This window comes from Gavialis gangeticus, unplaced genomic scaffold (genome assembly GCF_001723915.1).
Source record: "Gavialis gangeticus isolate Ggan-Ray unplaced genomic scaffold, GavGan_comp1, whole genome shotgun sequence".
In the NCBI taxonomy this organism is placed as follows: Eukaryota; Metazoa; Chordata; order Crocodylia; family Gavialidae; genus Gavialis; species Gavialis gangeticus.
Window position 1 is genome coordinate 15555195 of NW_017728995.1, and position 15332 is coordinate 15570526.

General features: G+C 41.3%; 2 protein-coding genes across 2 annotated transcripts in view; both read right to left on the reverse strand.

The window, feature by feature from the left end:
* Positions 1-11431, reverse strand: part of SERPINI2 (serpin family I member 2) — a 36763-nt gene extending 25332 nt beyond the window's left edge. Inside the window, 6 exon segments of the mRNA XM_019503037.1 lie at positions 1755-1895; positions 1897-1922; positions 2024-2226; positions 3856-4119; positions 8779-8918; positions 11412-11431. Coding sequence (XP_019358582.1) covers positions 1755-1895; positions 1897-1922; positions 2024-2226; positions 3856-4119; positions 8779-8918; positions 11412-11431 — 794 coding nt within the window.
* Positions 11432-14099: 2668 nt separating this feature from the next.
* The window catches only part of WDR49 (WD repeat domain 49), a 101956-nt gene continuing 100723 nt past the window's right edge, over positions 14100-15332 (reverse strand). Inside the window, exon 20 of the mRNA XM_019503247.1 lies at positions 14100-14470. The gene's annotated coding sequence lies outside the window, so the exon portion shown is untranslated. The remainder of the gene's footprint in view (positions 14471-15332) is intronic.

Genomic DNA, 15332 nt, shown 5'->3' on the forward strand with positions numbered 1-15332 from the left:
ATATTTGTGCATAGCTGTAGAGACTCAAATCCAATCTGAAGGCAAATTCAAAATTCTCATTAACTCAGGTAAGAGTAGGTAAGACAGGGTGTCACCTTAAAGACTAACTGTTTCAGAGAACATAAGCATCCCTAGGCATCTGAATAAGTAGCTTATTGCCTACAAAAGCTCATGCCTCTCTGAACCTGTTAGTGTCTAAGACCATTTATACACATGCCCTAGGAGCTGTGGGGGAGGGCTTTTATTAAAGAAGCTCTTGGAGCCGCTCTAACTAAAATGCTCAGGTCGTCATGTATATCAGCATCGCAGCACTGAAAAATGGCAGCAAGGGTGCTTTATCTAAACCTCATCAAACAAGCTTTAGTTAAAGCACCCCTGTCACCATGTTTCAACACGGCAACACTGATACATGTGACGCTGAACTGCTGGAGCATGTTAATTACCACACTCCAGAAGACTCAATTAATTACAGGGCGTCAGAGCAGCCTCACTACCTGTGTACAGACGCCCTAAGGTGCCCCACCTTCTGCCTGACTTCAGAATGACAAAGCTAACCACCTTTGTGTTTAAGTGGGAGAAAAATCACACCTATTATCAATGAGATTCCTCAAGCATTTTTGTACCTTACACTTGTGATGGGCTAGCTGATAGTGATTTCGCCCAGGGGTTTTGAAAGGATAAAAGATGATTGGAGGGCTTGGGATTCCCTTTCCTCACCAATCAGGCCCCAGAGAATCACTCTCCATGTCCCCTGATTGGCCCCTTGGGTCACCTGGAGGGGGATAAAAGGGGCAGCGTAGCTGACTCAGGAGAGACCAGTGAGGGACCACAGGGAAGGAGTTTCAAAGAGCTGGGCCAGCAGGGCAGGAGCAGTTGCCCCAGAAGAGCCTGAAGGAGTGAGACCTGCAGGCAGCAGTGGGACCCTCAGCAATGTGGCGTACGGCCGGCAGGAGAGGCTCTCCACTGGGCTCCAGGATCCCCTACTGTGGCCATCAGGAGAGGCTCTCCAGCTCCAGCACAGATCTGAGCAGCGACCGGAGAGGTTCCCAGCTCTGCTTCCAGCTCCTCCAATAAGCAGCCAGGAAGCTGGACGTGAAGCCGAGGCTCTGGGAAGGTTAAGACACCTAGCAGCTTGGAGCAGCCCCAACACTGGTGGCTGTGTGATAGAGTTTCTGCCTACATGTGGGAGATCCCAATTCACGTCCCAGCTGGGGTGACTGAAGTGACAGAGAAATTCTTGTTGTAGTGGAAAGGGGTCATTGTGTTTTCCCTCTTTCTCCCCACCTCCTGGTACCCAGGTACCCTATATTCCTTGTTATTTGACATTTTGTGCCTTTTATATTTCACCAACAAGCATTGTCTGTTCTGCTGTTTGTGTTTTATATTTTGTTAACCCTGTCTTTTGTCAACTGGGTGAATATGTCTATGATTGTAAGTGTCTAACCTTTGCTGAATCCTGCCCTCTTGGGACGTTGTAGTGTCCCCTATACCCCCTGGTTTATACTGGTTATGTTCCCAGTACTGTTCTCGCATTAAAAGGTATATGGTTAAGTCCCCATTAGTGATCTGGCTCTGCTCTATAGGGTCCCTACACCTCCCACAGCGCTTGTGCACCTGCTTTGATCCCTTCAATTGGAGAGGGGGTACCTCTTGGAGTACCACCTGGGTTACACACTAATCCCCTAATCTTCTATAAGTGGAAGAAAATAAGAGATAAGACACAATTGCAGAATACCACCAAGTACATCACATACCTAAGGAGGCTTATTTCTACATCCACCTCCTGCATTTCAGTAACTAGTCTTTTATCAGATGAGCTGTCATTAGTTTTTCTACTTCTAGTAGTCACATCTTCTGAAGAAAGTGTTAAAGCTAAACTGAACTAATCCTTTTTAAGACAATTCCAAAACCTGGCAGCTCACCTTTATTGTCAGAAAAATGGCCTGGAAAAGAAGCAGGACGTCATGCCTTGCAATAGGCAAAATAAAACTACAAAGAAAATTCTGATGCTGATTAGACAGACAGATGGACAAGTATAGGTTAAACTATCAATCTTTGTTCTCAGCTGAAAATACATCATTGGCATCTTTGTTACAGAACCACCCCTTTTAGTTAAAACCATCTCCAGCATTGCTTCTGGTCTGAATTTCTGTTTCCAGTGTCCTTTGAAGTAAATAGCTTTCACCAGAACAAGCCTACTGAGAGGATCAAATTATTCACTTGAAACAGTTTTTTTTTTATTTTGCCAATGGGGAAAACAAATAGATGAGCAAAATTCTCAAGCACCAGCCACTGCATCTTAAATAAAATGAACATGAACCTGCAGGTAGCATACAGGATGATCATAACGGGGTTTCCTGTTTACAAAAACCCTCTTGCACTGTCACATTACTGAAGTGGGTGAGGGTTTTACTATGGACATAACTGCGCGCCAGCTCACATCCACGGTGTTAGGGAGGTTGATGGCATAATAAATGGCCATATATGTTCCTGCAGAGATCCAGATTGTTTTTTATATCTTTACCGCACTGTGCCTCTGAAGAGCAGATTTTTGTTTAATTTTCAGTGAACTCTCCTCTCTCATGGAAAACCTTCATATGACGAATCAAGTGTAAGTGGTGCAGGGTTGTTTCTCCTAGTCTGCAGCATTATCCCACAAGAAGCAGGATTAACAATGGAGTCTGATGATAATTTAAGCATCATCATCTATTTCATTGCTAATATCTGATGAAGTGAGCTGTGGCTCATGAATGCTTTCAACTTTGATTCATTTAGTCTACAAGGTGCACCTCTATCTTGCCTTTGCATGACTTCAGACTAATGCGGCTAACCACCTCTCTCTCTTTCACTGCTAATACTTTTACCAAAACACCCAATTATCATTGTCGAATGTAGCAGCAGCAACTGGAAGGGCAGCAATGCTAGGGCCTTCGGCAGTTGCTGAAGATAAGAAATGAGCCACTGAAATGCCTTTTGCCTCCTAATGTAAAGCAATCCCTGCGCCCAGTATTAAAAACCCCATGAATGACTCCTGAATACCAACCACTTCAGGCACACGCACTCCCTAAAGGAGAAAAGTTCCAGTTTTCTCCTGTCCTGCTCCCAGGACCTCCACCTTCCCTCTGAAAGCTTCTTCAGTTCAATTATTCACTGTCAGTAGAAACAGCCTTTAAAGATTTACAGCATAGGAGCAGCATAAAATAAATGGAATTTTAATAAACTGAACAACACAAGGAATCGAGCACTGAGGGAACCTCTCATGGGTCCTAAGAGGCCTATTTATATGGTTTGTGCTGCAAAATTAAGGCTTAATCATTGCCAGGGGCCTAAATTATAATTTTAAAGGGAAGCACATGTAAATTGCTGCCAGCCTAAATAATAGTAGTAGTGTTATTCAGGGATGTGCTGGGCATACGGGCTATTGAAAATGGATAGAGTTTACTAAAATGTATTAATCATTTACAGTTAGTATGAGAAACGCGGCATGTGTTACTGACAGACTAAATCATTATTTACTTTCTATTTGGAAAGGAGTCCTGGCTTCCAGTGTCACAAACCCAGTAGCTGCATAAACAGGCTTAAGTAAATAATTGTATTGAACAGTGGTTTAAGGGCCTGGGAATCAAAACAGGATCATTAATGTTTTCAGAACAGCTTAGTATTTCCATTGTCTCTAACGGCTAGCTGCTTATATGAGCAATGGTCTATAATGGAAAAGAAGTGCTCGCTTCCAGATTCCTTGCTGCAGTCCGGCGTACATCATGGATCAGAGATTAATTATACAACAATCAGCTTAGTCTATACATTTAGGGCACTGTGAAGGGAAAGGGACTAAATGGCAAGCAGTGCTTCTGCAAAAGCTATAGAGTTTACCATCTGTTTTGTTTTCCACCCAGGTACTTATGGCTTCTGTGGAAGCTTTTGTGTCTTGGAAATTCACCAGTTTTATAGCAGTCTGAAAAAATTCCTTGTTGCTATGGAGATCCTGTTCTTTCACAATGAATCCTTCTTGAAGGTAGAGGGCATTGGCAAGATTAAATGTAAATTTTTTTTTTTTTTTTTTTTTTTTTTTTTCCCACGTGACAGAGACTAGTGTCTGGAGCACAGAGAATTCTTCACCTAAGGAAAATACATGTTAATAGTAACACTTTCATTTGAAGAACATAAAACAGCTGTGTAATAGCATCGATATCCATATCCAAAATAATCCCCCCACAGAACTTCAGGTACAATAAAACGAAGGCTGCTTTGCAAACGAGCTGCAGTGCACTGAATACTTCCTTTATGCTACCAGTACAATTTAACAAAATGGGACGTGGAGTGCTAGCAAGAGTGAAGACCCCTCAGAGCAGAGCTTACTGCTGCCAAAGCAGTCTGGTAGAGTTGACAGGTAGGGAGACCAGAGGTCCCTGGGAACTGGAGGGCTCTTCCCATGTGCATGGTAGTCTCAAAAACTGATGGCTTGTCCTTTTCATGGTAAACCGCTCCAGGTACAAGCCATGTGCTGTGCAAACTACAGCAAAATGTCTCAAAGGATAAAAGAAATACCATTGGAGGTCCAATGCTCTTTTCTTTGCATTAAGTTTTTCTGACAATGCATGCACCCAGTGGGACCTGAAAAGGAAGAGCACTGAAGAAAGTGATAACTTTTGTTTCTGTGGCCTTTCCCTCAATCAAAACCTTCCTATATCCATTTCCCTAGCTGCCACCAAAGCCACTCTCTCGTCTGGTCATCTGAGTAAAATGTATAATGAAATGGACTCTTTAGCCTTAAAGAAATAAACCTAGCCTTTGTAACTTAAATATATTAAGTGATTCAGAGGCAAATTCTCTATCCTTTCTTTCTCTTGCTGAAATGTACCTTATTCCACAAGGAGTCTGGGTGAAATCTCTTGGAGTCTTCCTAAAGTAAACTCATACTTAACAACTGAATCTGGCTCTTTTACTCAGTAAGTTTCTTCAGAGGATAATACTGAGCACAACCCACTTCGATATAACACAACATAAACTAAGCCAATTTAAAGACTGTATCGGTGAGATCCACAGGTTTTCTTGATAAAAAGCTGAACAATCAAAGTGCTTGACTTTTGCATTCTTTTCAGTATTGGCAACATGTCAGGTTGCAAAGGATTTTTTAAGTCACTTCCATATGTTCAGGCTGTCCTTATCGTCCTTGGAAGGTGCCGCAGGAGGTGTCGCCCCCCTCCTGACTATAGTTGCATTTTGAAACCCACAGTCTATTGATTATGTATTTGATTTTTAAGCCCTTAGTCCAATTGCATTCCTGGAGCATCTCCACTGAAGTCATTGTCATGACATCAGGGCTGAATTTCAACCTCCAGGACTTGTTTAAATCTACAGTTTAGCACACTACAATTTCTGTTTTTTCTCTCTCTCATGTCCATGCTCATCTTGTTCTATTTCTCTCCTGTTGTGTCACATCTTTACAACCATGCCGGGATATGAAATCCATTTAGTGTTGTAGCCACCTACTGTCACCACTCCCTGCTAGTGCCACACTGTAATGAATAGGCATTCTGAAAAGAGCTCTTTTTGCCAATGACTGACAGCATGACACTTGGCAGAGGTTAGTGTGTTGCTTTTCTAATGTAACTTGTCTGTTTAAGTATTTTCTAAAGGGGGAAAAATCCCGTAATAGTTAGTAATCATCTGCTTGAATGAATGGGCTTACGTCATATGCTGAAGGTCTGTGGATGTGCTATAAATGCCCAGATGTCCCTTGACAAGCCATTATTCTTGGTAGTATATGAAGAAAGACCATTATACCAAACAAAGTGTTGTAACGCAGTGTTTAAAACACTTTGCATATTTGACTTGATTTCCAGAACAATGATCTGTATTTTCTGCAGATAACATTAAAACTACACACAGCTATAAAAGTAGACTTACTGCATTTTCTAGAACCTGAAATTGAAGACAGGCTTCAATTATCTCTGTCTTTAAGCTGTTAAGAGTGCAGGGCTTGTTGTACAAGATGTAGGAATGAAAAAAATCTGTTTGCTAAATGATTTAAAAAATCTTTTTCACTGAAGATTTGTGTTTTGGGGTTCCTTATATCCTTCCAATGGTTACTTTATAATCTTTTATAAAAATAAGTGTTTTACATATAAGTAAGAAATGAGGTGAGGGGGTTGCCAGCTCTAATCTCTGATATTAATCATGTCAGATTCTGAAAACTATAACTCATTTTGGGAACACTTGACAATTAGCCTCAAAGACTTCAGTGAGGAACATCTGGTTAAAGATACTGGGCAAAATGGATAAGGGCATTAGAGTCTCGCTGCATGCACTAACAAGTTAGCCAAGGCAGCATTCTTTAAATTCAAAACAGCTACAGCTCCCCAGGTAACAAGTTAACAATTGTTGCATTTAAAGATATTAAACCTCTGGTAAAAGGGGAAATAATGCTTTTGGCCTGGATGAGACTGGCTGGAATCCAGCCAAGTGCTGGTAGTACCCAAAATTGTTTGCCATTTAAGGATTATTCAGTGGTCTACAGGCTGGATAGAAACCAGTGGAGAAACTTCCAGTTATTCAATGGTGCAGGATCAAGCATTGGGTGATGTGTATTTGATATCTCAATGCTTCAGACAATGGCAGCACCAACAACAGCAGGTGGGGCAGTCAGGGCACAGTTTCCTGGTCGGTTGAGGCTATGGCCAGCACTGAACATCACAGTGAGGGACACAGTCTCCCCCAGGCTGCCTGTATTGCTGCTGCTCCCTGCCACTTACATACAGCCCATGCACTCACACAGGAGGGAAGCCGCATATTCTAGAGCCAGGTGCCTTGCCTGCCAGGGCTGCACAGCACAGGAGAAAAGCCGCACAGGCTGGAGCCCATTTCCTTCCCCACCTCCCAGGGGAGGGCACCTGGGGCTTTCCTTCCCTGCAGCGCAGCCCTGGTGGGGAAGGCAATGGTCTCCAGCCTGTGGGGCTTCTCTCCTGTGCTGCACAGCCCTGGCAGGGAACACATGGGGCTTCCCTCCTGTGCTGTGCAAGTGAGTGGGCTGCAAGTGAGTGGAATACAGACAGTCCCTGGGAGACTGCACCCCTCACTGTGATGTGCAGCACTGGCTGGACCTGTGCCCCTCTGGGAACCAGTGTCCTGAGTGCCCCACCTGCTGCTGTGCCATGGGAGAGTGTAGCGAGGTCCCCATGCCCCCCACCCTCCCTCACACCCACACCCTATCCCCACCCCCCCCGCACAATATACAAAACTAAGAATTTATTTGAGTTATGCAATCACCTCTATATACAGTAAGCAAACACAAATTATGACAAAAATATTTTTTGTAATAAAATTAAAATATGTTGTTATAGTAGGTGTTTGACTTTTAGTATATGATTTGGGTTTTTTCTGATTCTAAGATGGCAACCCTCCCCCCCTCCCGGGAGTATTTGGGGGGCAGGGGGGGGACTTCTGATGGCAAAGGTCAGGGTTTAGGGGTAGGACTTATAGTCCCAATATGGTAGCAAGGGGAAGAGGCTACTGTCAAGGGTCAGGGTTACCCATGTGACCCTTAATAGTTCACCAAAACTCATTAAATGGCCCTCCACCAAAAATAATTGCCTACTTCTGGCTTAAGGGATAGGCACTCATTCCTGGACCACATGAGTAACAACCATGTTATACAAATAAGTAACTGAGTAGCCAGTGATGACAAATGAGCAATGACAATATGTACTATAAAGGTTAAAGGTCCACCTGAGCCTAGTAGCCCACTGGACTATGGTGCTTAAGGTACTCCAACTTCTATTGCCAATGGCACACAAGGAGTGATGAAACTAACATTACATCCGGTCACCTTTGACTCCCCAGCCCAAATGATCAGGTGTCCATTTTACAGCTGGATTGGAGTGGGACGAGTTGGTTGCAGCTGCTGCATGAATCCAGAGTGAGACTTGAACACTCCCTGCGCTGAAGAAGGGTGTCTGTGCCTGAAAGCTTGTAAAGAACAATTTTTCCAGTGATTTAGTTATTCTAATAAAAGATATCACATCTACCCAAAGAACCTTGTCTGCCTATGAGGCATAGAAAGGCACTTAACTGTTCTGCCACTGCACCCCACCACAACATATACACCCAAAGGTGAGCTGTGGCAAACACTTAAAAATAAGCAACCTATAGTACATTGTCATACGCAGAAAAGACTTGTCCAATGCAGTCAGTAAAAAGCACAAAATGAGTTAATAACATTTTCAGGCAAGAGTCACCTTTGTCTTGGGAAGTACTGAGTACCATTGGGTTAAAGTTACAAAACACGCACTTGTCAAATGACAAACTCTGGTATGACTATTGAGATGCCCACTCAACTTTTGACAATGAAAAAACCAAGGAACAGCAAAAAGGCTGCAGGTGGTAGATCCATCTCAGTAATGGAACAGGCTGCTGTTCTCTTATATTCTCAAAGAAAGAAAAATCCATGCAATCAGATTGCCAGAGGATCAAAGAAGCTATTGACAGATGTCTTATCCTCTGACCCCTCTCCTCAATATATCCATTTGTTTTACTAATGAGCAGCATTCACTGGTGGTTGATGTTCTATTTGTATCTGTTTTCCTTTTTTAAAGAGGATGTGAGAGAGAGAAAGGGGAGGAAGAGCTAGCAAAAGGGACCAGTGAATTCTGACCTGAGCCACGTCAGTGATATAAATGTTCATTCGGACAATCAAGTCATATGACAAGGCTAGGAACACAGTCAGCCCCGAGTGGTTTACCCCTTTTTCCTCCCATGCTATAGATGACAAATACTCACCATCTTCATTTCCTTGAAGTTTCAGAACTGTGTTTATCTCAAAAAGTGCTTTTCCCTTTGCCCCTAACTGTACCATTCCAAGAACCGGAGCAGTACCGAGTGCCGAGTACAGGATGTTGTCTTAGGAGAAAAGTGAAGTACTCGATAGAGGTCCAACACAAATTGTATAGTGCTTTCAACCATGGGCTGGAGAAAGGACTGCAAGCTAGCGATGTTCTGAGACTAGTCAGAAGAAGCCTCTGAAATAAAGTACTTCTCATTGTAGCACTGTTTACTGCAGTCTACTTTCTCCTTTGAAATACTGGAACTGAAATTAAATGATAAAACAGGAGAAAAGTGACAACTTCAAAGTACCCCACGTGTCTTAAAAAACTAGATAAACGTCATCTAGATTTTTTTTGAAGCTTTATTGCTTAGTTTCTTTACCCTATACATAAAATATACACCCAGGAAAATCAAATTTGTTTGCACCATTTAGAAATGTTACCTCTGTTTTATAAGAGAACCTTAAATACGTCATCCTTTTAAATTAACATCTATACATGAAAGGACATCTATAGTTTAGCCATTATAATGTTGATACCGAAAAACCAAAGTACAAGTTAATATATTTAAAGATTTCTTGCCAGTATAATTGTATATAACTCTGGCCTAATTTTTGCTTCCTTTTATTAAGTTCAGTATTTATCATGATTAAACACTACTGTTCAACAATTCTTAAAACAGGAATATTTCCCCCATGCTGTGAGGTCAATTAAATAATTGATATAGTATATACACAGCTTCATTATCAGACCAAAATACTACACCCCACAAGATTTCATTTACAGAGGAAAATGCTATTTTATATAGAAGTGTAAATTACTAACTTTGATCTGAATTTCACACATCTCAAGTTTTAGCATGTCTGGATCTGGGATTTTTGAGTCAGTGCATTAAGATGATAGGACCAATATAATTCCATTTCAGGTCTTGCCTCCCCCAACTAGTTACTATGAGATCTTTGAATATCAGGTGGACAAGGGCATATGACAGAAAGAAGGAAGATATTTCCCTAGTGCCAGCTCAACATGCAGTATAATCCTGAACTATATATTAAACGTATATAGAGTCATAGAATCATAGAAAAGTAGGGTTGGAAGCAATCTTAGGAGGTCATCTAGTCCAACACCCTGCTCAAAGTAGGACCATCCTGAACTAGATCATCCCAGCCAGGGCTTTGTCGAGCTGAGCCTTAAAAACCTCCAAGGACAGAGCTTCCACCACCTCTCTAGGTAATCCATTCCAGTGCTTCACTGCCCTCCTAGTGAGAGACTTTTTCCTGATATCCAACCTAAACCTCCCTTGCTGCAACTTGAGACCATTGCTTCTTGTTCTGTCATCTGTCACCACTGAGAACAGTCCAGCTCCATCCTCTTTGGAATGACCCTTTAGGTAGTTAAAGGCTGTTATCAAATTCCCTCACAGTTTTCTCTTCTCCGAACTAAATAAGCCCAGTTACCTGAGCCGCTTCTCATAAGTCATGTACCCCAAGCCCTGAACCATTTTTGTTGCCCTCCGCTGGACTCTCTCCAAAGTCCGCATCCTTTCTATAGTAGAGGGCCCAAAGCTAAACACAGTACTCCAGATGTGGCCTCACCAGTGCAGAATAGAGTGGAATACTGTAATCACTTCCCTCAATCTGCTGGCAGCACTCCTACTAATGCAGCCCAGTATGCTGTTAGCCTTCTTGGCAACAAGGGCACACTGCTGATTCATATCAATCTTATAGACCACTGTCACCACCAAGTCCTGTTCTGCAGAGTTGCTGCTTAGCCAGTCAGCCCCCAGGCTGTAGCAGTGCATGGCATTCTTCTGTCTTAAGTGCAGGACTTTGCATTTGTCCGTATTGAACCTCGTAACATTTCTCTTGGCCCAATCCTTCAATTTGTCTTGTCATTCACTTCTACATCCCCCAGCGATACTTCCCTGATTGTGAGCAGTAGGTCAAGAAGAGCAAGGCTCCTAGTTGGACTCTCCAACACTTACACCAAGAAGTTGTTTCCAATGCTTTCCAAGAACTTCTGGGATTGCCTGTGCATTGCTGTATTGCCCCCCACCAACAGATGTCAGGGTGATTGAAGTTCCCCCACGAGAACCAGGGCCCATGGTCTGGAAACTTCTGCTAGTTGTCTGAAGACAGCCTCAACTACCTCATCCTCCTAGTCTAGTGGTCTGTAGCAGACACCAACCATGACATCCCCCTTGTTGCTGTCCGCTCTAACCCTAACCCAGAGACTTTCAACAGGCCTATCTCCAGTTTCATACTGAAGCTCTGAGCAATCATACAGCTCTTTTACATGCAGTACAACTCCTCCTTCTCTTCTCCCCTGCCTGTCCTTCCTAAACAGTTTGTATTTTATTATACCTATATATTCAAAATAAAAATGAACCCTGTTGGGTTTTATTCACACCAGTGAAAGAAAGGCCCATATTTATTAACTTGCCCCCGTTTCAAAAGCTTGGCTAAAAGCAAACATGGATTAAGACAATAATAAAAATCCACACCTGACAACTTTAAATATTTTGTTATTATATGCTAATAATAGCCATCATTAATACATTTTAATTAAAGTGTTAACATATATACTTACCTAGTGTCATACCACTCCATTCTTAACAGCAAAACTACGCTTAAAAAAAATACAGATTTGCCTTGAAACATAAACAGTAAGAAGGGCAATGACACAACTACAATTATCATGAAAAGCAGTATGATTAATGTACCAAAACACATGACAGGTGGCCACCAAGTTGATTATGAAAAGCTGCCTTTCTAAAATGTTGCAATATTAATTGGTTTGCCTTGCCTTCTGTAAGAAATTAATGGAGGGAATTGCAATTCAGTTTAATGGGATGGCAGTGAACCTCAGAAACATGACTACTATTCTAATGTATCTTTCTGAAATGTTTTGATGCAAACCCTTGTTCAAAGCAGAGTTATGAATTATACTTTTGAAATGGATATGCAGAAATAATGGGTTGTTCTTCCACATGGGTTCAACTACAACATTTCAAATATACCATCATGCCTAGGAGGAAAAGAGGACATGGAGCTACATGCATTTAGCTACATCCTATAGTAAAGATGCAGCTAAAAAATTGTGATGAGGACATGAGATTAATCTGTAATGTACCTTTTAGTAAAGCAACCCCCCTTACTATTCCATGCATTACTGGCCATCATAGAGGAGCATGAAACCTGGACACCCCCTCTCCCAAACCTTTTTGTCCACTCCCTTTCAGGCACATCATTCCCCCAGCAGAATGACTCAACAGCAATAATTCCCCCCATGCATGAAATTGCCATTTTACTAGTTCTTACATAGGGCATGCCAACCTCTTCACCAGAAGCAATCTCCCTATGGCCCAAACCACACCAAATGGATCTAGACCATGCTAGGACAAGAAATGTAAAATCTGCCAATACATCTCCACTACTCCCACAATAATTATACCCCACAATAAAACCATCACCATTCCTGGTTCTTACACCTGCACCCCCAGATATGTAATACATCTCCTCCGGTGCACTAAATGCCTTGATGGAAAATATGTAGGAGAAACCATACAACAACTGCATACCAGAATGGATGCACACTGAAAATCTATCAAAGACAAAAATACCCAATTACCTGTAGGTGCACACTTCTCACAAGACAACCACTCTCTCTCCAATCTCTCAGTCCTAATCCTCAAAGGGAATTTACAAAATGCCTTTCATGGATAAGCCCACGAACTTCACTTCATAAATCTTCTGGATACAAAAAAAATCATGAACTAAATACATACGTTGGATTTATGGTACATTATAACCTACTTGCCATCCAATAACCCCAGATAACCTGTCTACATTTTACCAGCTGCATTCTATCACCAGGTCAACATTCCCCCCTCCCCCCCGCAACCTACCTGTCTCACACCTATTGTCTCCCATGGCCTCTGATCCTCACTGCCATGCATTTGCAGTTTCGCCGACCTGCATTTTGCATATTGGCTTCTATTCCATCCAGGAGAACACAAAAAGCCATCAGACTCTCCCTATGCCTGAAGACGGATGTTTGTGCTCAGAAGCTTGCAGAGAACATTTTTTTCTAACTATTTAGTTGGTCTAGTAAAAGATATCACATTTACCCAAAGAACCTTGTCTGCCTATGAGTAGGGGAAAGTACTTTACCTTCACATACATGGCTATATAAAGGCCAGCACAAATTTTAACCTAAAAACAAACACTCTAATATAATACAGTGATATTCTATTAAATCATGTTACATACATAACAGCATGCTTAGAGAGGCTTTAATCTGTATGAGTGTGAAATGGGCCCTTTGAAACTCCTTCAAGTCATCCCAAATGCATGCCAATAGAAAATTTGGTAGCACTTCACTCCAACACACCTTAGACATATGCAACGAACATTACCGACATGCTATTTTAGGAAGTTTAAACACCTTTCCAGATAACCTAGCATTTCTAAAAAGTCAGGTTCCTTGTGCTTCAGAGGAAGAGGCATGCCATAAATAACATTCTGATGCTTCTGAAAAATGACAAAAACAGCTTTTCTGTAGATAAAAGTGACATTAGTTGAAAGTTCAATATTTTGTGTTCTGCCAACACTAGGGGAAAGTGTTGTTCATCTCACTAGAAATCCAGGAATCTCTCTCCAAGAATATTAAGCTTTCATTTCAAGCCCTGAAGGACTGAGAAATATTGAACTTTAAACCTGTCACTAGTGCAGCACTAAACATTGCCCATTTGTATCTCAGACCTGTATAATTCTGAGCCTCAGGTGGGAATGTGGCAATTGTTTCCATTTCTGAGAGGCAAGAAAGAGCATTTCTGTGGCACGTCAATTTTTAAAAACTGGTCTGTTCTTGAGGCAATGTGGGTTTGAAATTAAAGTGTAACTGAGATCAAACTGAAGCTACTTCCCATTACTCAACACTATACAATTGAAAAGGAGAACACCCTCTCCCCTACCAGTGCTCCCAATCTTGTCCATCCTCTTGGCAGCTTATCAGGCCATCACCTCCATACTTTCTTCCTCACATACCCTCATGGGCATCCACCCACAACTGATAGGCAGTGCTCTGGATCCTTTAAAGCTTCCTTGAAAGCTTCTCAGAGAGGAGTTGAAAGTACAGGCATAAAGTGAGCACCTACTATACATAACTAGTATCTCAGGGTCTGCAGCAGCAATGGCCTGGCCCCTAAGGCATGGAGTTCCCTGTCTACTTTAGGTGTTGACGTAATAATAATAATCAGTCTAATGGGTGGTCATATTTGTGAAGTACCATATGCACTTACAAAGTTTGGCTGTAAACAGCATAAGGGTAATGTCAAGGAATAGCTTCAGTAGTCATAGAAGGTACTTGTAATAACACTAGGTAAGCCTTTGTACAGCACATCGTGATTTTTCAGTATAGACTGGGTTTCTGCAGGAGAAAATATGCAAACATTTGGTACAAAATAAAGGTAACAAACAATCAGAAACAAGGTAACAGAGTTCTTCTGACTATAGCAAATATTTTGAAAATGCATTCTTCAAATTCAGGTCTGTGGTTTAGTTGTTATCCAGTCCTATGCTTGGTTTATTTCATGCAGTTCTCCACCGATATTAATTTCCATCCCACCAAGATGATAAAACATAGCTCTGAAAATAAGACAGTTAATGAAATGCATGAATACATAACTTCTTTACATTAGGATGTTACTATACACAAATTATATTGCAGTCATCTCACAAAAGAGCATTTTGTTTACAATATCTTACCATGATTTTTTCCACCATATAAATTTATAAGATAGAAGAAAACATAAGGGTTTTGACTCTGCAAATACTTTTGCACTTTAAGCTTCCTTCCTTTCCTCCTTCCCTTCTTCCTTATACATACAAACACTCCTACCAAAATCAACAGGACAGAAATCTTTCAAGATCAGTCTTGAAAATGTATTTATGCAAAATTATTCAAAATACAGGATTTTGTCCAGTTTGAGGTAAACTTGAAGATAAGCTAAAATACTAAGATGATCTTGATAAAATATGCACTTTGACTTGAAACCTTGTGTAGTACAAGTAAAGTTTTCAAGGACATTTTGTATCAGGATAACCTATATGTTCAAAAATTATATTAATTTACAGAACAATTTCCTTACATCCATTCCTTGCCTAATTTAAAGGCAATCAGGCAAAATCATTCAACTAGACTCTGGAGGAGTAGTTTTGCCAGTGGTTGAAGAGGATGATCAATATCTTCCCCATTCTTACATTTTGGGCTTGTACAGCTGAACTCAGTCAGGTGAATAGCAAACCTTGCAATGGAAGAAGGATCAAGGCTTTAGTTTCTATGGTATGATAAAACTGATGGATGTGCCTTAAAATGCCTCATATTAAAAAAACTAAACATTTAGCTGCTTTTCCAAATCTTAACCAAGTCACTGGTGCAGAGATTAATCTTAAAAATCTCATGAATTTAGGTCATGGAAAGATATTTGCAGTATTTGTAATTCCAAAT